Below are 22,778 nucleotides of genomic sequence, written 5' to 3' on the forward strand. Positions count from 1 at the left end.
ATTTTTTGCTTAAAAGCACACCCAGGCAGCTTGTCTGCATCTGTGCTCAGAGCCTTTGGGGTGGATACATTTTCTAAATTGCAAAATATGAAAAAAATTGAATGGAAAATGTATGGCCTGTTTTATAAATGGGAGCGCTTATTTACCCATGGAGGGGGTGCAATAATACTACAGTAAATGTCTAATTCAGTCATGCACAATACACTGACTAGTCTTTATGTGAGCCTTAGGTTAAAAAGCATATCCCTGGAATATTATTAGATGTACGAGTGTATTTCATTCATGTTGAAATTTGACGTACCTTGGTTCTTATGTAAGTTTCCACCTACTTAGTTGAAACGGCCCTTTAAAAAAAGTTTATGTGAAGTTATGTCCCGTCTATGCTGGTAGTATAACTGGACTGGCAAAATATTTTTTATTAAATGTTTCAGTAGAGTGTGGTGAGAGGCTATAAATGAAAATACTGAGAGCACGTTATTGTTTTCTTAATTTTGAGCACCAAAATGTATGATAGGTGTTTCACAAAAACAGTAATGACACTTCTACCCCGATATAATGCGATCTGATATAATGCGGTAAAGCAATGCTCCGGGGGGGGGGGGGGGGGCTGTGCACTCCGGTGGATTAAAGCAAGTTCGATATAACGCGGTTTCACCTATAACGCGGTAAGATTTTTTTTTTTTTTTTTTTTTTTTTGCTCTCGAGGACAACATATCGAGGTAGAGGTGTAGTTGGCTTCAGAGAGGCTCTGCATACGTGCAAGGGTCTGCTACACAGATCCAATGGCTGGATTGGGGCCTGAATTCAGACAAGTCATCATAGACAGAAAAGGAAACTGGGGAAGAGGAGAGGTAGACAAGGGTTAGCGTAATAAGATCGTGCAGTTACTCAGGCAGGTACACATCCTGATGAGTCCATTAATCTCTTAAGAACTAACTTTATCATGTCACCTGCAAGTGAATACATGCCATGATAATTTAAACAAGCAGAAGAGAGGTGGCTTGGGAAACATGTTTTTGGAAGGCATTTTATGCCTGTGGGGCAGCATGGAATGAACACAGGTAAAAGTGAGAGCAGAAAAATGAATGGGGTGTTGAGGCTGGTCTTGTAGGCAGAGTAGATGGAGAGAACATGCCTAGTTTGCAGCCTCGTTTGGAGATGTAGGTGGGTCTAAGTGTTTTTCAGTGTCTTGATGACAAGCTGTGGCCTCTGTGTATGACAGAGGCGTGGAACAAACTTGTGAGTTAAATCTTTTTAAGGTTTGCCCTGAATTTTATGGGGTGACATTAGTGCTGACCTCTAATCCAGGCCCTACCAGTTTTCTAACAAAACCCCAAATCAGTGAAGAATATATAAGTCTCTATCTTCTGCTCATGAGTAGATGCTTTTAAAAGTTGTACACAATTCCTTAGAAAATGATGAAAAGTGGTTTATTCTAGGTAACATAGCTATCTGTGTTCTCAGTATCCATACAAATGTCTAATTCCTTTTTGAATCCTAAAATCTTGGCAACACTGGTTTGTTGAGGCAAAGAGTTCTACGGGCTAATTATGTGATGTGTTAAAAGGATTTTTGTTTTTATGTTTTAAATTTGTTGCCTTTCCATTTAATTGAATGTCCCCTTGCTCTTCTATTACAAGAGGGTAAGTAGAAGTGTCCGATGTACCTCATCTATACCATTCATTATTTTATATAGATCTGAAACAGTTTTAGAAAAATTCATCTTAATCTGTTAGCAATAGCACCTAGTAACTGAGAGAACTCTGCTGTTTTGAGGAGCTGATCTCAGTTGAAAGTTAACAATGCTAATATTTATACTTCTTCTGAACCAACCAACAAACTTTTTTCAGTAGGTTAAAGTCTGGGCATTTTTGTGCACTGTTTGTTTTAAACATTGATATTACAAGAGCAGGTGAAAGGTCAGTATGATGTTTCACTCTCATGTATCTTGTTTATCAGTGGAATGGGAGTAATTGTTAAATAGATGATTACGGAAGTGTAATTTATTTTGGGGCTTAGTGGTTTGTCTTTTTTTTTTTTTTTTTTCAAGAAACATTAACTGCTTTAACTTTTTTTACTCTATCTTAAAAGCTCAACAGTAACACTTCTGTAGTGTCGTTCAATTTAGCAAATGACTATTTTTCTCTTTTTAATGGCATGCAAGCCCTATGTGGCTTTCTTTCTCTACTGTCGCCAGGGTCCCAGTGGGGACCAGCCGTGGTCACTCAATTAGGGTGAACTGCAAAGAATGGGGCAGACAAACCCCCAAAAGCTGGTGGATATTCCAATACTTAGGCTAGGCCTACACTCTAGGGGAGGGAGGTCGACCTAAGATACGCAACTTTTGCTGAAGTCGGCCTATCTTAGGTCGATTTACCTGGCCGATCCGGCGGGTAGTGTAGACGTACCCTTAGATTTACCAAGCCAGCATAAAACAGCTTCTTTATTACCTTGCTGGTTACTTAGAAGTCCAAACAATGCAGTTCCCTTAAAGTGATCCAGCCTCAGGCCTCCATCCAGGTACCTAAGTCAAATATGATGATTTCTGAAAATCTTATTTCATCGTATAAAAGAAAAGGTTCTACCAATCCCAAAGTATTGGACACATTGCCTCCTAAGTTATTGAATATTCCAGATCTTACCCAAATACACACTACAGCCAATTCTTATTAACTAAACTAAAATTTATTAAAAAACAAAAGTATGGTTAAAAGATCAATATACATACAGACATGAGTTCAATCCCTGAGGTTCAGATTCATAGCAGAGATGGTGAGCTTTGTAGTTGCAAAGAGTTCCTTTAGAATTCAGTTATTAGGTTATAGTCTAATGTCTAAATATCATATTCAGGACTTACCAGCATAACTGGGACCTCAGTCTTGCGACTCAAACTTCCCCTGATGAAGCTTAAGCAGATCTGAGATGACAGAATCTGGACCAAACGGTCTTTTTATACAGTGTTCTAGCATCCACTTGACCATGTAGTCCTGGTTAATAAACAATAGACCGCAATCTTTTTCGTTTGGCAGGCGCCAGACGACGAGCCACGGAGGACCGTGGCGGCAGACGAGCATCCGCTGAAATGCTGCCGACAAGCGGCAACGTCAATAGGCATCGCCGCCGAAATGCTGCCGAGAAGCAGCAGCATCCAGAGGTGTTGCCGCGATGCCTCTGGATGACGCTGCTTCTCAGCGGCATTTCGGTGGATGCTCGTCCGCCGGTCAGTACGCGGGCGCACTTAGATGCCCTGGTGGGCGCCATGGCACCCGCAGGCACCGCACTGGGGACCCCTGCAATAGGCTTTTGATGTAACCTTTTGCTTAAACTCCACCAGTAATTAGTTACACAAATTAACATAGGGCAATTTATCCATTAGGCAGTCTATCACAAACTTCAAAGAGACATATAGACAATGACATTATTTTACCAAAGATTCATCTAAATGTTAATATTCCATTTTGATCTCTGAATCAGTAGTTCTAGTGACAGACAGGAACTGTCTGGATTACACGGGCAGTATCTAAGATACACACAATTAATATTACCTCTAACGTCTAACAACGTAGGTTTGTATTTCAAAGTTCTAGCCTATTTAGCATGCAGTGCCCTAATTAACATTTCTAACATGTTTTTAAAGGCCGGCTTTGTGTCATTCAGCCTGCAAGCTGTTTAACCCTTTCTGGCCATGAGTTATATTTTGGATAAGATTTGCTGCAATTATATAGCAGTGGTAGCAACAGTGGTTTGCATGGTTATATTTTAATTAGATAACGTCACAACTTCATAGTTCTGATAAATATAACCGTATCACAAATGCCAGCACTATTCTAAGAATGGAGGATTTGCTCCCTCTGGTTGTCTAGTTTCATAACAACAAAAATTGAATCATGTGTAATTAAGTGCCTTACTCTTTTTTGATATGGTGGCCAGTTCAGCATGCCAAACCCCGTAGTTACACAGTGTACTTTTGACTGTGATTATTTCATCGTATAAAAGAAAAGGTTCTACCAATCCCAAAGTATTGGACACATTGCCTCCTAAGTTATTGAATATTCCAGATCTTTTTCTTTTCTTTGCAGTTTCTTTCAGTTCTATGATTCTTCCTTAGCAGGCCACCTAATATCCCATGGAAGCCAATTAAGTGTCACACTGTATCTGGTACATTCAAGAAGCACAGCAGATATGTCCCTCAAAAATGTACCGTGAGAGTTCAGCAGCAAAAATGCTAGAAGACTAAGGCATCAACTTACACATCGTCTCAGAAATAGAACTCAATGGATCATCTGAAAAAACTTGCCAGTGAGCTGATCAGCATACTCCAATATTCTAGGAGGTATGCTTGCCTACTAAAATTAGTTTGCTTCAGGACAAACTCTTTGTACAATAAAATCACAGGACTGGAAGGGACCTTGAGAGGTCATGAAGTCTAGTCCCTGCACTCATGACAGGACTAAGTATTATCTAGACCATCCCTGACAGGTGTTTGTCCAACCTGCTCTTAAAAATCCCCAGTGATGGAAATTCCATAACCTCCCTAGACAATTCATTCCAGTGCTTAACCACCCTCACAGTTAGGAAGTTTTCCCTAATGTCCAACCTAAACTGCCCTTGAAGCAATGGCCTTAAATTGCAACTTGTCCTATCCTCAGAGGTTAAGAAGAACAATTTTTCTCCCTCTTCCTTGTAATCACCTTTTATATACTTGAAAACTGTTATCATGTTCCCTCTGTCTTCTCTTCTCCATACTAAACAAACCCAATTTTTTCAATCTTCCCTCATAGGTCATGTATTCTAGACCTTTAATCATTTTTGTTGCTCTTCTCTGGACTTTCTCCAATTTGTCCACATCTTTCCTGAATTGTGGCACTCAGAACTGGACCCAATTAGGACTCCAGCTGAGGCCTAATCAGCGCAGAGTAGAGTGGAAGAATTGCTTCTTGTGTCTTGCTTACAATACTCCTGCTAATACATCCCAGAATGATGTTTGCTTTTTTTGCAACAATGTTACACCGTTGACTCATATTTAGCTTGTGGTTCACTATGATCCCCAGATCCCTTTCCGCAAGAAGAATTAGGGTTGTCCCCTCTTTTGATTTTTATATATTATATAAAAAAGTCCTGAAAGTTTTTGGACAAAAAACTTATTTCCTGTTTGTGTTTTTTACATTAGGAATTTAGGACTCGTCTGCAACAGTAAGAATATGTCTGCAGTGCAGATTAAGGTGTGATTGTAACATGGGTTTTAAGTTAGCTTGTGTGAGTAATAGCAGCGAAGATGTGGCAGCATGGACCCTGGGCAGGGCTAGCAACCCAAGTATGTACCTAGAATCCCTGGCAGGCTGGTACTGGGGTGGCTAGCCTGTGCTGAAGCTCGCACCACCACGTCCTCACTACCACTGTTACTCGCACCAGCTAGATTAAAGCTAGCATGGGTATGTCTAACCGCACTGCAAACATACCATCATTTGTGGTATAGATGTACCATTTGATGACTGACAGGAGGGCTAGTGGAAATGAGAGCTAGTCAGTGTGAGTTAAATGTGCAAGTGCTATTTTTATCTTTGAATATCTCTTCCAATGTTCCTGAGATTTCTAGAGTAAAAAGCTATCAGGAAGAAATTGGTGAATTCTTTCAGGAAGAGAACATTTTCTGGTCATTATTATACATCAGCAAGAAGCAGAAAAAGAGACAGTTCTAATTTAAAAAAGCAAAAAAAAAAAAAAAATACCGCATGCTTTTTAGATCATCTTTAAAAGATGATGGCAGTACAAGAAGTATTGTTGAGAAGCAGCAATGAAAGAGTTAAATCTGTGCTTTAACACCATACATCCTTGCGTAGCAGGTTATTCTATAAATGGCTGCAATCTTAATTTAATACATTTATTTCCAGATTGTCCTCATGAATACTCTTGGGGAGGATGTCCATGATCCTCTTTGCTTGTGTGGTGAGAGTGAGGGACGGACTTCCACTTTCAGCCTCTACGGATTTTCATCTCAACCAGGACTTTCTTGAATGCAGGAAGAGACTGAAGGCATTATCCCTAATTCTGGCACAGTATCCCGATCGCGGCACAGCAACAGGGCGTGGCTTCAGCATACAGTAAGCTACCACGTTCACTTGGTCTTAATTTCACAGAATTGTTTATCCTGTTGGGATTAATTTAACTTCAAGGGTTGGCTATCCTATAATATATATGTTTTTATCCTATAATATAACTGCAACTTGAACATGTGCTACAGGTATAACATGAACTTTTAGTATTCTATGAAAATGAGTGTTTGTATTATCATGTTATATAAACTTTATTACTAATTTCCTCCTGCTATCTTTTTGCTTCCAACCTGCATCTCGTCTCCCCTCCCTGTCCTTCATGTTGGTGTTCCCACTTCTTTATGGAAATGAAACTCTTTCTGTCTTAAGCATTTCTAAAACAGCCATCACTACTATAACATCTAGATCAGTGGTTCTCAAAGCCGGTCTGCCGCTTGTTCAGAGGAAGCCCCTGGCGGGCCGGGCCGGTTTGTTTACCTGCTGCGTCCGCAGGTTCGGCCGATCGCGGCTCTCACTGGCCGCGGTTCACCACTCCAGGCCAATGGGGGCTGTGGGAAGTGGCATGGGCCGAGGGATGTCCTGGTCGCCCTTCTCATAGCCCCCGTTGGCGCTTGGAGCGGCGAACCGCAGCTGGTAAACAAATCGGTCCGGCCTGCCAGGGGCTTTCACTGAACAAGCAGCAGACCAGCTTTGAGAACCACTGATCTAGATGAGTTTTCTCTAATCTCAAGATCTTCATTCAGTCATGTCAGTTGTATTACCTTTTAAATTGTACATTTAAAAAGGTAATCTTGTCAAGACAAAAATAATATTTATAATAAATAATCCTACCAGAGTATACTCTTTAAATTAGATTTTAAAATGGTTTTAATAGGCTCTTCAGCTTTTTTTCCTCATTCCACTTAGCCTTGATCTGTAAGACTACTTGGGCCTGTTGATGATCAAAATTCCCTTCCCATTGAATCATGGGAAGCTAGTTTTTTCTTAGGCTTAAGAACCAGCCGAGGTCATTCGTGAATGAAAGTTAGCATCTGGTGGTTGTTTGGTCTCAATACTGGACGGAACTCAGAGGATGGGAAAGCCCCCTTCATTGTGTCTGGCCCATGCAAGCCATCCAGACTGGTGAATGCCCATGTCTGAGAAATAATACTTCAAGGATCCTAGCCTTGACCACATATTACAAAATTCCTTTTCTCTGTTCTGCAGCCCATATGTTGTTCTCTTAGTTTACATAATGATCTATTTCTTTTTTCACTACACTTCCTCCATTGGAACAATATTTGTGTACCCATCTCCTTTAGGCACTTATGAAAATCCCACTCCATGTGTCTGAATTTTAAACTGCTACCAACATTCCTGGAGGGGACCTGTGATTATCCAGTATTTTGATTTGCACCACAGCCTTGTGATTCCTACCTAACACAGCAAGAGTGATATGATGAAAATTCACTTTTTTTAAAATAGTGCCAATTGTTTTATGCATGAATGTGCGTGCTTCCTAGGATCAGAAATCACTCCGTGAACAGGGCCATTTGGCTCAGACTTACAACAATGGATTTTCAGTGGGAGTCTCACGCAACTTCCTTAGGCATGTCTGAAAATCCTACTGGTGGTAGAAGAACCGGTGAGACTCCTGCCAATAGGATCCCATAACCCCTCCAAATAAATATGCCACGACCCACACGGTGGCTGCAATTAGATATCTAGCAGTTTAATAAGACCTGAGGAACCACAAAAATTCCCCTGCCAGGCGCAAAAAATGTTGCCTCACAAAACTTAAATTGTAGATTGTTGTGTCTTAAAAATTATGGACAAGAAATTGAGGAACCGGTTTTACAGGAAAATGCTTTCTCGTTTCATGCACAGCGGCTTATTCTCTAAAACCTATAGACTAACATCTGCTTCCGTTGCTAGAAAAAGCATAGCTTTAATTTGTAAGAAAAATATAAATCTCATGTTCTGGATATTTGCAAAAGGGAATATTAATGAATTGTTTGTTTTTTGTATAATCTAAATTGGTTGGATTTTATTTCTTAAGTGATCAGAGCTCACATCTGAGACTGCACTCCTGGTTAGAGATTGTAAGGGCTGGTTATTGGAGACCTGAGCTATAAGTGATTGTATGTATGTGTATAATTTATTTTTGTGGCGTGGAGGGGGGCTATGAACTTTGAATGAATGAATTGAGAAAGGAAAGATTAAAGTTTTAATTGGTTTTCCTTCAAAGCCAGTGTAACAAGGCATGAATTTCATGTTTATGTTTAATCTTCAGCAGTGTCAGGTGAAGGTGATAACTTTTAGATCTAGTGCCCTTTGTAGAGAAGGGACCATAAACAGGTATGGGGGGGTAAAGGCTATAAATAAACTGCTACTTTATACAGAGATTGGTATATTTCCTTTAAATAGAACTACAACTGGGATGAAAACCAGATGGTTTTTCTTCAGTACTCTTTCCCAACTAATGCAGCCAAGATAAAAATATTTTTTAGAGACCGTAAAGTCTAACGTACAGTTGCTGTCCAGCATAACTCTTCTACCTCTTAATTGTGATTTTTAAAATGGATGTTTTTCTTTTCAGTTTTCATTCTTCTGGGGACATCGCCTGCATGGGGATCTGCACCAGTAGTTGCCCAACCGTCATGGCATTTTGTTTCCTGGAGGAGCTCCAGTGGAAATTTTCTGCTTCATATGATTCTACGAGCATAAGCTTGGCTACCAGACCCTATGCTTTTCTTGAATTTGGTTTGTAGATTTACTCTTTTACTGTTAAAAGAACAGGAGTACTTGTGGCACCTTAGAGACTAACAAATTTATTAGAGCATAAGCTTTCGTGGACTACAGCCCACTTCTTCGGATGCATATAGCTTTTACTGTTAGAATCCTTTGTACAGAGCATCATATTTGAAATAATTAAACTAGCGGACAGGTTGGTAATGACAAGGAACCATGCTAATTCCTGATTGTACAGAGTGGCTTTATGTGTCAGGAGAAGGGTGTACGAAAAATATTCATATAATAATATGAAACTGTATATTATTATTGTGGTATTTCTTAGGAGTCTTAGTCGTAGACCTGGGCCCTGTTGTGCTAGGTGCTGTACAAACACAGAACAAAAAGACAGTCCCTGCCCCAAAATGTTTACAATCTAAGTACAAGACAAGACTGGAAAAAAGATCGTGTGAGCAGCACAGAAAACAGTGAGATGACGCAGGTCAGTGTGGTAGACCGTTTCACTTCCCACATAGCTTAGGTTCATGTAGCACTTCGTGATCATACCGTGTGTCCTCTCTGACCTGTGATTCCTGACAGAAATAAATGACTTTTTTTTTTTTTTTTTTCCCCCCACCTACCAACTAGGGCTCCTTGTGAACATCACATCTCTGGAAAAATATGACTAGCTCTGTAGGATTAGTTCCATTAGTGAGATCTCTATACCCTGTGAGGGGTAGGTGGTGAAATAGGTTAATACACTAACGTCCAGCTCTGAACAAGAGATTTCAGATCCTGCTTAGAAGAAAGAGATGCTTAAAGGGAAACTACAGTATGCAGCAGTTCTTGCGTTGTGAGTGAATTGACGGCCAGCCACATTCTAATTTCTTCATAAATCTGTGTTGAAATTTGCATTTTGTTGTTTCTCCTGCATTTTGGCTAGGGATTTCTAGCTTATTTTAAGTATCAGGGGGTAGCCGCGTTAGTCTGTATCTACAAAAACAACAAAGAGTCTGGTGGCACCTTAAAGACTAACAGATTATGCATCCGAAGAAGTGAGGTTTTTACTCACGAAAGCTTATGCCCAAATAAATCTGTTAGTCTTTAAGGTGCCACCAGACTCTTTGTTGTTTTTGTAGCTTATTTTAATTACACATTGGCAATGTACTAAAAAAACAAAATGCAAAAGTTTTGGTTCCTTGCATTTTTCATTTTCAGTATCATGTTTCCCTCCCCTCTTATGCTTTTTTGCATGATCTTTTATACATTCTTCTAAAGTTGCACTGAATAAATTGCAAGATCTGAACTGTTGCCTTAATAGTTATTGATCTTTGTAACTGTTTAACTCTTGGAATATTGCAACGTTAATATGATCCCTGTAGTTGTTGCTTGAAATCACTTATCCTTGCCTGATGCTGTGTACTCTGGGTCATAAAGCACTCTGTAGTCTTGCAGTTCAGTAGGATCTGCCATCAACCTAAATTATATGTTGTAACTTACTGTTTGGATGTATTGCCTTTTAAGTTAAGATTTTTTTTTTTTACTTCACTTAAAAAAACAGATTTCTTTATAAATCTGCTTCTATATTTAATTTGCTTCATTACATTATTTTTTATAATAATCATGAGTAACAAAACCTCCACCCTTCATAGTATAGAGATAAGCAAGTAAGCGAGGCTAGAGAACAGCTAGCAATATCTGTAATGTGGAGCTCCAGCTCTGGAGATGTGCATGATTGTTACTGAGATGCTACTGTAGGTTGTAGTTTTAGTGCTCTGCAACTTGACTCAAACCTGTGGAGAGGGATATTTTTGTATGAGAACGCTGTTATAAAATCTAACTATGGAATATTTGTCTGAGTCATTTGTAGCACAAGTCTCAGGAAAATCCCTCTGCATCCTGGTCTGAGAAGTTGTTGCTGTGACTTTGAATAGTAGGTCCCATCTTGCACTGTAAAACTAAAATTCCCGGCACTGTTTAAAATACAATTCTGTCTTGCGGAGTAGATGGGATGTTACAGCATTCAAGGCTTCATTGTGATTTATAGACCTTGTTAAACCATGGTTAGGTCATCTCTACTGTGCAGAGTAAAGCTGTGTTTTAAGCAAATGTGGGATGGCGAGTGTGTGTGTTACAGCATCCAGAAGTGTGATCGGTACTTTACACAACAAATAGAAAGCAAAGTATTTGACCCAAACAGTAACCAATAACATTTTAGATATGCTACAATTAAGGTTAAAAAAAAGGGATAGGAAGGTCCGGGATATCAGTTAGCTCATTAACAATCCAGTGTTTTAATTAAAATATTTCTTGATACCCTCTTACAGATAATATTATTCAGAAAGTGAAATACCATTTCAACTACACAAGCTGCTCTCAAATGAAGAACAGCCTGGAGAAAATTCAGGAAGAGCTGAAGTCCCATCCTCCTGTGCTTCTGAAACTAGAGGATACAGAGCTGATGAACGGGATGATTAACGGGCACACAGAAGTGCAGATGGGGTCTGGTAAGTTATTGGTATGCAAAGTTTTTTTTCAATGTCAACAATACAGGTTTCTTCTGATGACTACCTTTTTAAGCCTATGATGAATAGTTAAAAATCCCAGTTGTGTTTTTCTGAAATGAGAAACCCATGTTAACATATATAAACCTCAGACAAATAGTTCTTGTTCAAGGCTAGCTTTTTCATCATCATGAAGAGGACATAAACCCTTGTGTTATAGCAGATACATAATGAAACTAATGAAGTACTTATAGTAGTTCATCTTTAACCATCAATCATTTTCTCTATGGAAGTTCGTTATGACTGGAATTACGAATTGCACATTCCCTTGCATTTAAGCAAGTTGAGGCTTTAATTTTCTTTAAGAGAAAGAGCTTCATTATATCATTTGTTCCATAAACAAAGACCCAAAATATATTTCCAGTCTAGAAGATTTATTTTAGCTTAAGGGAGAAAATGATTCAAAGAATAAATATCTCTGAGACCGCAGGGTGATGTCTCACTTAAGATTATCCATCTTGAATTGTTTCACGGCATTTCACCTTTCCCTCTTCCCCAGTAGCCAGGCAAGATAACAGCTTATATTTAAAGTTGCTGTAAGTAAAAAACAGAATTAAAGCTATCTTACAGTTATGATAAACATCTACCTAAATATCATATTGAGAGGTTTCACATATCTAACGTTGTATAACAAACACTTTAAAATGTATCTATTTGTTTTTCAGTATCATCTTACTATGCAAAAACTTTAGAATACAGCTTGACTTGCCTCTTTCAGGGTGAATCTGTAGGGCTAACAAAAAAACCCCATTGTTTTATTTATAAACGAAGCAGATTTGATTGGCAAGTTATATTCGTGATCAGTTTTCAGAATCACATGTGAAGGGACAATATCTTATGACTTGCCAGGCTTAGAAATACTTTGAACTAGTACAGATGCTTTCAAGACCAGTAAATATTTCCACGCTAGACCTGAACAAATGATCAGAACTAAATATTCAGTTCTCATAACCTCCGTATTCTTTATTACTTACTTCCGTTTTCCATCTAGTTTTGTACCTCTGGCTCTTTTCAGTGGTCTAACCCAGATACTCATACATATTGTTTCATCCTTATTGTAAGAACCATTTTCAGCCTCATCTGTCTACCGCTGCTTGACTCCGCTTTTCTGGCTTTTGTCTGGATCTCGGTCTTTCATTTTCTGTCATTAACAGAAGCAGTGGCTGAATCCCATTCTACTGCCTCCAAAATTTGCTTGTCCTTTCTTAGAAGGGAACTAAGACTTTATCTACACTACAGCTATACTAGTCAGGAAACTCAGTGACAACACAAAGCCAGGGGATCTGATTACAATAAGGTTGAAAGATATAGTAGAGACAGGACCTAATCATGTCCTCGTAAACAGGTAAAAATGTGTACTGTCCAAGGCTTTAGTCTTGTCATAGGAACTAACCACCTCCCTATCTACACTTTGTAACCATACTGTGACCAGATCCTCTGACTCCCTATTTCTAATATAGGAAAGGTGAGCATAGTCTAGCCATCTCCTCCCGATTTACTCTGGCCAGAGAGAACCCCTTTTGCGCCATGCTAAAGAACAATGCTTGAACCCACTTCTTGCTAGCAAGGTGCTAGCATTGTTCCTTTGGTCAGTGTGGTCGCCATTGTCTTACTGGAAAGCGTAACTCCTATCTTGACGGTGTTTATATAGCGGGTGAAGTTCTGGAAGAGACTGGGCCCTTAAGAAATGTTGTAAATAGTTGATGTGGAGAGGAGAGAACATTTCCAACCTAGACAGATACAGAAATGGTATTTATGAAATGGAAAAACATCTTGTCCTAATTGTCTGGTAAACATGGTAATAAGCTATGCAGCATTGTGTTCTCCTGAATGAACACCACAAGTCTCCTGAACAGCTTTACAGGTTGTATTTAAAGCATAATTATGTTTTCTTCAGATGAGATCGTAATACAAGTGTTTTTCAGATTTAAAATACCTCACTTATTTTTAAATGGAAATGTCTGAGTCTAATTTCATACTGCTAAAGATCATGCATTGACTTGGAGCTCTCTGTCAGCCTTATTTCTCTGCTTGGCTCCTTGGCAGCCAACTATTTGTACAATGCCCTGAGGAAATAGCCATTACTGTTTGCTGCAAATTCCATTCTATCTCCAGTTAAATAGGCTGAGGGAGTCAGTTTGGAAAAATCTTGAGTGAAACTTCTGCCCGTTACTTAGTGAACGGTTTTGCGGGATTGTATAGTCCCCTGGAGAAATGCACAAACTGCTGCTGCTAAGGACAGAACAAACTCCGATTCTCCAAGGCCAGGTCCACACAATTTATGTACCAACTTAACTATTTCTGTTATGGGTGTGATTTTGAAATAGCTACATCAGTACTACCCCTAATGTGGTTGTAGTTATACTGGTATAAGGATACTTATACTGACCTGGTTTATTCTCTTAAATATGGGAATAAGCCATACCACTGTAAGTGGTACAGCTTTTATGAGTGGGTAATGCCTAAGACTTTATATAGGAATAAAATGAAATGAAAACTTTTGTCTTGGGGTATAAAGTCAGTAATAAACCAACCCCAGATGATCAGGCGTAGCAATCTCCACTCTTTTTTTTTTTTTTTCTCCCATGATATTAACGCTTATTGCCTCCTGTATAGAACTTCTAATTTGTAAATTTTCCAAACTTTTCTTCATCATATTCAAGTCTCAATATGTTGCTTCCATAGTTTCTCACTGGGGACTGGAAGCTGATGATACGCTTACTTCAAGCAGGGAAGAATGACTCTTATTAGTTATTGACAATTCCTGTTTCTTTTAAAGTGAAACACTGATTGACTCTGAAGTGAATCTTGGCAACGTATTTATTTATTTGACATATGCAGTCTGGTCAAGACAAGCCACGGCATTCTTATTAACGACGTTCCAGGCACGAAGACCTCCAGGAAGTTGTCATTTTGCAGTCCTCAACAATATGTGTCATAGTTTGTGATTGCCCACATTGACATATAGTGGACTGTCTGTAAAATACCACTGAAATTTCACTGCAGCACAAATTCCATGTCCAGCACGAAACTGGTTCAGAAGCCTCCATTGCCTTCATGGTAAATCAAACCGAGGATGACATTGAGTGGGGTCCGAGACAAGATAATTATTTGTCACTTTCTCAGCAGACCATGGCGCTCACCACGTGTCCTCTACCGTAAATCCCTCACCTGGTAAACTTATCTACAACGGCCAATGTGAGGGCAGACGATCATGTGGTGGATTAAACAAGTGGATGTGGCATATCATGGAGAGTCGTCATGAGCTTTGCTTCGCTCTCCTCTCTGCAAACACTGAGTGAAGCAATATTGCAGAGAACCAGTAACCATGGTAGAGGAGTAGATTTAAGTGGCCTGAAATAATACGCATGGTGGAATTAAGTAGTATGTCAATCATCTGTGTGAGAGACAAGTGAGCCCATACTGGAGTGCAATGCTCTGCCGCTGAATAACAGATTGCCACGGCTGAAGTGTGTAATGTTTGGGCTTTGGCACCCCATGTCATTATGGACAGTTTTCTGAGCAGGTTGCTGTGTTTTGACCTTAGTCGCTTTCTTTATAAAATGGTCATGATATGTGAGTTCTATCCAATGTAACGCCTAGATAAACCAGGTGTGAATCATGCTTTATTCGCTGACCATTGAGAACTATATTCAGCTCTCTGCCCACTTGTGCATGACGGAAGTGGAAAACACTCAACACAGTCTTACTTCCACTTGGTATCAGGTGCAACCGACGACAATTGGTCATAGCCACCATATCTGCGTTTAGAACACTCTCTTAGGTATGTCAAAGGCATGTGACTGAGTGCCAAGGCACATGTCGTCTGCATGAACAAACTTGGCAACTTGCAATCACGGGATAGCTAGACGAGGGAGAGAGAATCAATGCTCTTTTCGGGAGAATTGTGTGGGGGAGGAATATGCACTATTGCTTATTTTAGTAAAACTTAATCCATCAAGAGTAATGTACAGTAAACTGTGTGCGGATCATTGAGAAAATAAAACCTGCTGGTGCTGCTTATCGGACTAAACACTGTTCAGTGAGTCACGTAGATGTTAAATTTCATTGCTGTTTTTTATTATGCAAAGTCGTATTTAAATGACTGAGATACCTGCACCGTTGATTTCAGTGGAAACTTTTATACACTAATGTTGCATGATGCTGGCATATTGCATAACAAGATTAATGTGACTGCTGCCGCAGCAATGGCTGAGATAAAAGCAGGTGTGTGCGGGAGTGCCAATTGAGTTAATCGCGTAGCCATTTATTAGCGCTAATTCACACCGCTGTATTCAAGTAGCATTGAAGCTTGCTGTAAACCTACGTTGTCAAGGAAACCTCAGTTATAGGACAAGCCTTTATTTTAATAATAATAAAAAAAAGAGGTGGGTGACTTTCCTACTTTAAACTGGTTAGTATCGCTGTATTAAACAGCTGCTGCATTCCATCCCAGCAGTGGCTGCATTTCACTCTTTAGTGAAATGCGATGATACGCATTTACCCTATAGGAGAGCTCCTGTCCTGGGGAGGTGTAATATTTGTACTGCATTTTGAGACAGCTGGATTAAAGGTGCTATAAAACGTACATCATCCTATTTTTGCATCCTTATATTGCTACTAGTATGTATTTTTGAGGTGGAGGAAGATCACTTCTGGTTCTGAGGCCCTTCCAATAAAGGAATTGCTGCCTCTTAACTCCTTGCTCTTGTGTGTTTAAGTCTGATATTAACAAAGTTAATATTTAAACTTTTTGTATAGATTTATATAATGCTCAAATATGTAATTGGGTATTCTGTATTTTTCATGATTGGAATTCCATCCTCTGCTGTTTTTATAAATAAGTTTCTAGCCCTTATGGGTATAAGGAAAACCTTGTCTATTTTGGAGTCCTTGTGGCACCTTAGAGACTAACACATTTATTTGGGCATAAGCTTTCGTGGGCTAAAACCCACTTCATCAGATGCACGGAGTAGAAAAAACACCACAAAAGCTTATGCCCAAATAAATGTGTTAGTCTCAAAGGTGCCACAAGGACTCCTGGTTGTTTTTGCTAATACAGACTAACACAGCTCCCACTCTGAAACTTGTCTAGTTTGTTTAATCTTCCTGAAGCTGCAATGAGCATAAAATGTTGCTGCACATTATCTCCCCTGCTTGCAGGCTCTTTGCTACCTTAGGAATCCAGTTGCAGCTGCTGAACTGAGACCCAACCTGGTGGAGCGGAATTCTCCGCTGGCATAAAAGCTAGTGGAGCTACCTCCTGCGCCAGCTGCCTCTGTCCCCCCCGCTTCCCCAGCCAGGAGTGGTTGGTGAGGGTGCAATGTGGAGCTCCTCTATGCTACACAGTCTGGGGATAACAGCCAGCTACTGGTTATATCTGGGCTGAGGCCAGAACATCGTAAGAACGGGGGAGACTCCTGGATGACCCTTCTCTTCTTTCTTGCATCTAGGGGATCTTGGTGTAAGAGAGAATTGGAGCCCACTATTTGAGGTGTGAACTTAGCCTACTCATCTCAGTGCTGGAGTTCCTTCTGAAGCCTAAGGGCAGGTTAATGTTGGCAGATAAGGTGCTGAAACCATCGATGTTGGATGTGGGTACCAGCAGTGCAGCTGTTGTCGAGGGTTCGCTGGGGTCAGGAACTAAAGCTACGTCTACACATCACACCACTTTTGGCGTAGCTGTGCAGTGCAGAGTGGACACGGTGTGCTTTTCACTGCGGTGAAAGTCTCTGGCAGAGGGCCGGCAGTGTGGAAAGGCTTCAGCTGCTCCCTGCTGCCAGAGCCTGTCACTGCAGGGAGGAAGTACTCTAGAAAGGGGGAGCAGTGGGGAAATGCTGAGCCTTTTCCCTTCTGCTGATGCCTTTCTCCGCTGCAGGGAAGGGCTTCAGCAGCGGGGAGCTACTGGAGCCTTTCCATGCTACCTCCTTGCTGCTGGAGCCTTTCCCTGCAGTGTGGAAGAGCTCCGCAGTGGGACGCTGCAGTGTAGGTGGGAGGCACAGCTTGGGCCAGTAGAGAACATGTCTATGCTGCTATAGATGCCCGTGCTGGAAGGCCTATGCACGTATGTATACTACAAGCTGCCAAAAGAATCCTGCAGTGTAGATGCACCCTAAGAGTTAAAGCCCCTTTCCGTCCCTATGTGTAAAGTCCTCTCTGCCCACAAGGAGCAGCAAAGAGGAGATACTTCCCCTCTCAGTGTCAAAAGCTGTAACTGCTTCTTGGGTGCCAGAACTGTAAGCCACCTGCCATGACTTTTGGATGCCAAAACCTCCGGCTTTTCTGCTGACAAGGAAGTGAAGTGTCTGCAATACAAAAATCTGAGGCATGCTGACAATTGAAAATGTAGGTGTGGCATAAAATAAGTGACACTTAATATCCAGATGCATAATGCAAGTGCTAATGGACTGATTGTATCATTCAGTCCATTAAAAATCACTTCAGTTTATTGGTAGCTGCTGTGGAATTTCCAGGTGCCCTGAGAATTCAGCAATGGAGTGGAACAGAAACTGTGGGCGCCTTGCCACAAAATTAAAGTCCATCTTGCCAGAGTGTACACAAGGCCTTGAATATACAGCCCACAATTCGACTGAATTTGAGTTACCTTATGAAAAAGGAATGAAGCATCATATATACTCGTTCATAAGCCGACTTTTACTAAAAATGGGAAGCACCAGAGACAAGGGTCGGCTTATGAACTGGTTATAAAAAAATTCAACTTTTACTTATCCATCTTGGGGGCGGGGTTGGCTTATAAACGAACCGGCTTATGATCGAGTATATACGGTAATTGGAATTAATTTTCAATAGTCTCTCTTTTTTTTTTTTAATTGTCTGAAGCCCCTACCTACAGAATGCAACCTGTGACTCCTTTGGGGATTCTGTCCCTTGTTCTCAACATCATGTGTGGGGCTTTGAACCTCATTCGAGGAGTTCATCTAGCAGAGTATTCTTTTCAGGTAACCTTTTATTGACTTTTGAGTTGTAGTGTGGGGGCAGGGAGGGGAGGATTAGAGTTATATAAGTATCCGATCATCGGTGGTTATTGCACACCATAACTTTTCAAGTTATGCTTTGTTTATCCGGAGAGCTTGATTCAGATGAAGGAATATACTTCATACTTCTGTCAGAGCCTGAATTTTTTGAGCTTCAGGGCATGTTGCAAAATCTTTTTTCCCTGGAGGGAGTGGAGTGATGTAGTTCATTTGAAAGGTGGAGGAGAATCTTACTTTTGACATCCTGGAAGGGTTTTATGTGGACATATTGTCCCACTTTAAAATGTCTGTTTTGATAAATTGCATGTGTTTCTTCAGATGGTGCATTTTTATACCATTTAGAAAATGTATTGTGGAATCAGCATAAAGTACCTCTTTAAAAAAAAAAAATCTAAATCATTTAGTGTTTTGCGGTTTTTATTTTGTGGCATAAATTGATCTATACATCTCAATTTCCAGTATTTTGTTCAATGAATATTGATTTAACTCCAGTCTGACTTTGTAGTCTGAAATTATGATAGTCTCATTCTACTGCGGTACTAAGTACTTCTATAGAATGTACCTATATAAAATGTCAAGCAGCACTTTGCGTCAATTAAAACTCAGTAACTCTTAAAAAATTCTTCTTTATCTTCCCCAAACAGGAAGACCACGAGGGAACTGGAAATGTAATAGCATTTCTCCTTTCTTTTCTAGCCTGCATTTTTCAGGTATGTTAAATTTAGCTATTGTGCTCTGGCACTCTTCCTGCATTTTTCATCTGCTGCGCTGCATCTAACAAACATTTGTTGAGTACGATCAATGAGCAGAATAGGAGCAGAAGCACATTGGCTGTTCACTGGGTGAAATTCTGCATTTGGATGCATACGTGACACAGGAGCAAAAATTGGCCAGTGGGTAGATTCAGTCTACAAATGGAGCCTTCACGTTTCTAACCCATTATGCATCTATTGACTAATCGCTCCTCTCAACCCCTCAGCTGTAGGTTTATCTATCCCCTTCATTGTACAGATCTCTCAAGAACTGTTCTGGTTTAAAGTAGCCCCCACATAAACCACTAGTTAAATGAAAACTCCCCAAAGCAGCAATAGATATGCTTTGTGCTATTCCAGCATTGTAGCAGTTTTCTTTAACCGCTTGAAAGAGCGGGGTCGTACAAACTTCAAAAGCCTTGAGCCATCATTTTAATTATATTAACGACTTTTAAAACTTTCACACTTAAACATTTTCTAAAGAGAATCCTTAAGATACTGTAGCACAATCCTTGTTTTTCCATTGTCTCACTGCCATAATGTATAACGAGTCACCAGAATTGTTTGTGAATCTGAGACAAATCCAGGGCCTGCTAAGTTTTATTCCAACTCTGCCATTGACTCAGTGCAGCCTTGAATAAATCGCAACTTGTCAGCCTTCGTCTTTCTATCTGTAAAATGACAATTACGCACTGTAGCGGGGGGCTTGGCTCCTGCCCCTGTTGTGCTGACAAAGTCACTCCGAGGCCCTGGGCTTCAGTAACCACTGGTGCCGTTTATTTACAAGTTGTGCTCCCACCGTCTTTTCACCATACACCGCTTGGGTTCTAGTGTCTGCGCCCAGGAGGGAAGAGCTATCGCTCTGCTTCCACTCCCTCGCTCCTCCCCCGGCTTCCTTCCTCCCAGCCTTTTATATAGCCCCAGGATAACTGGGCGGGCAGCTGTCTCCCAATTAGTTGCAGGTTTTCTCTAGCCAGCTCCAATTTACATCCCTTAATGGGGGCTGGCGTGACAGAGGGCTGAGTCAGCAATTCTTGCCCAACACCCTGCCACATGCACATCTGTTTACTTTACAAAATAGCTTTTATGTCACATTACTGTGTATTTGACCATTGTTCTTGCATTCAGAATCTCCTCTCTCTTTTTGCCAATAAACAATCCTGAGGTCATATATGAAGATCCTTTTGCATTGCAGTCATGTTGGATTTTGCAATGGACTCCTAGTCAGTAGGCAAAAGGAATTGCTGATGTTAATGGTGTAACTTATGCATCAGGTGTGAGCAGTAAAGTAATGTAACTTGCACTGATCTGGCATTTGATGGAGTGCAAAAATATGTTACTGCAATTTAATGCTACCTGTGGACCAGTTCTGGCATAAACAGGCGCAACTCACACAAAGATTTGTAACTTACGTTCTACACAGCGGCGGCTCCAGCCACCAGTGCTCCAAGCCGCGGGGGGCGCCCTGCCGGTCCCTGTGAGGGCGGCAGTCAGGCAGCCTTCGATGGCTTGCCTGCGGGGGAGGTCCACCATCCCGCGGATACGGTGGCAGGTACGTCGAAGGCGCGGGACTGGCGGACCTCCCACAGGCATGCCGCTGAATCCGTGGGACCGGGGACCTCCCGCAGGCATGCCGCCGAAGGCAGCCTGCCTGCTGTGCTTAGGGCGGCAAAAAAGCTAGAGCTGCCCCTGGTTCTACACATCACGGCTGAACTTGGTTTAGAGACAAATCTCGGTGGGAGTTGGTCCTGTTTCCAGGCTGTTTTTAGCATGAGCATGGCCCAATATCCAATCTACTTCTTTAATAGCATGTGCAGCCCTCATCTCCTCATTCTTTTAAGGTAGCTACCAGATAATTATTTCTTCTTGCATTATTTCAAATGGTAACTGAAACCCCCTTTCTTCTCTGAGAGCGTCGCAAGAATTTGAGTCATCTTTTGTGCGGTATAGTGGAAGAACAAGCATTCATGCTTGGCATTCCTTAGAGCTTTGGCATATTCATTTTCTAAATTATGTTCTTGGTTTTCTGATTCACATGGACATAATGGATGAGTTTTCATGTCTAAACAAGTCAACGTACAAATGAGCAGCAGTCATCCTGATTTCAGGGTCATGTGGTGCTTGAATTGAGCTCAATTATTTGAGGAACTTGGACTTTGCATAACTGGGAAAATGGACTGAAAATGGGCAAAACTACATGCTCCAATTTATTTAAAAATAAGTCTTGAAATTTTAAACTGTATCATCTGGATTGGCTGAACCCCTGTTTTGGGGGGGGGGAAATTCAACATTGCTATTTAGTCTTGTCTTTGGACACTAACCTTCGTTGCTAAAATAGAGGAATTCTAGACTATAACAAATTAACATTTAAAATATTAAATGCTTTAAAAACCCTTGCTGTTTGCCCAGCTCAGCCTTTCTTCAAATGAGGAGTTACTTTGGACACGCTCTCAAATCTACAGCGGAAAGAGCCAATATATTTATTGTGTATAAAATGCCACCTTGGTTTCTGCATAATCTAAGGTTTAATCAGAAGGTCAAGTTGTGTTCTGTCACTCCAGCCACTCAATTCCACTGACTTAAGTGAAGTAGCACGAATATGAGGGCAGAATTTGACCCTTGTTAAATAGTAATTACAGGCTTGATACAGTGCATCTTTGCTGTAAAGTGCCAAATGCAGCTCTGTGATAAATGAGTCTTGGCACAGAGATGACTGGTTTCCAGGAGGGGTGAAGTATTATTTCTTCCAGGCTGAGGTCTTGGATTTAGGCTTGTGCATCATTGCCCTTTGAAAACCTGACCAAATGTAAAATAGCAGAATTGCATCAAAGTTTTTATAATTGGCATAAAGATCAAGTTCTAAGTGTGTATACAACTCCAGACCTCTTGCAAAAACGTAAATTAGTGAAGTATCACTTTCAGTATTTCTGTGTGGTGATTAATATGCTAGAAATATTTAGAAAACTATTTGCCATGTTGGGTTACCCTAGGCTGATAATGAAATGTACCTTTAATATCTGATTTGTTTTGTCCAATCACAGAATTTCAGAAACTTAGGGTACGTCTATACTTACTTCCTGGTCCGGATGTAAGCGATTGATCTTCTGGGATCGATTTATTGCGTCTTGTCTAGACGCGATAAATCGATCCCGGAAGTGCTTGCTGTCGACGCCGGTACTCCAGCTCAGCGAGAGGAGTACGTGGCATCGACGGGGGAGCTTGCCTGCCGCGTCTGGACCCGCGGTAAGTTCGGACTAAGGTACTTCGAATTCAGCTACGTTATTAACATAGCTGAATTTGCGTACCTTAGTCCGAAGTGGGGGGTTAGTGTGGACCTGGACTTAGTCCTTTATTGTACCACATGGCTTCTAGCTTGGCTTGATTCTCTGACTGTGATTGAAGTTTATTGCCCTTTAAATTCATTGGATTTTTTTGCCAAAATAAGTGGGGAGGCAGTTAAAGTGAAACAAGTCCTCACTCTGGTACATGTGTAACCCATTTTTACCATGGTTCTCTGTCTACTCTAACGGCTGGACCACTTAGAGGTTTGGATCTGCTGCTGGCTTTGAGATAACAGGGCCTGGGTCTTTTAGCTCAGGCAGTAGAGTCTTATGCTTCTAGATCCAGAGGTCCTACCCTTGGTCCTGACAGCTGGTGACCCACCCCGGGGTGGTACATATATATATATATATACAATAAGAGAAG

General features: G+C 40.8%; 1 protein-coding gene across 4 annotated transcripts in view; it reads left to right on the plus strand.

The window, feature by feature from the left end:
• The window catches only part of SEC22C (SEC22 homolog C, vesicle trafficking protein), a 73,433-nt gene that overhangs the window by 4,990 nt on the left and 45,665 nt on the right, over positions 1-22,778 (plus strand). For 3 of the 4 annotated variants that reach the window (XM_065582631.1, XM_065582634.1, XM_065582635.1), the window contains exons 2-6: positions 5,892-6,101; positions 8,632-8,795; positions 11,090-11,269; positions 18,167-18,285; positions 18,966-19,031. In XM_065582631.1, coding sequence (XP_065438703.1) covers positions 5,920-6,101; positions 8,632-8,795; positions 11,090-11,269; positions 18,167-18,285; positions 18,966-19,031 — 711 coding nt within the window. In that variant the 5' untranslated portion in view covers positions 5,892-5,919. Of the gene's footprint in view, positions 1-4,079; positions 4,334-5,891; positions 6,102-8,631; positions 8,796-11,089; positions 11,270-18,166; positions 18,286-18,965; positions 19,032-22,778 lie in introns of all 4 variants that reach the window. The other variant, XM_065582632.1, reaches the window with a different exon arrangement.

This window comes from Chrysemys picta, chromosome 2 (genome assembly GCF_011386835.1).
Source record: "Chrysemys picta bellii isolate R12L10 chromosome 2, ASM1138683v2, whole genome shotgun sequence".
NCBI classification, from domain to species: Eukaryota; Metazoa; Chordata; order Testudines; family Emydidae; genus Chrysemys; species Chrysemys picta.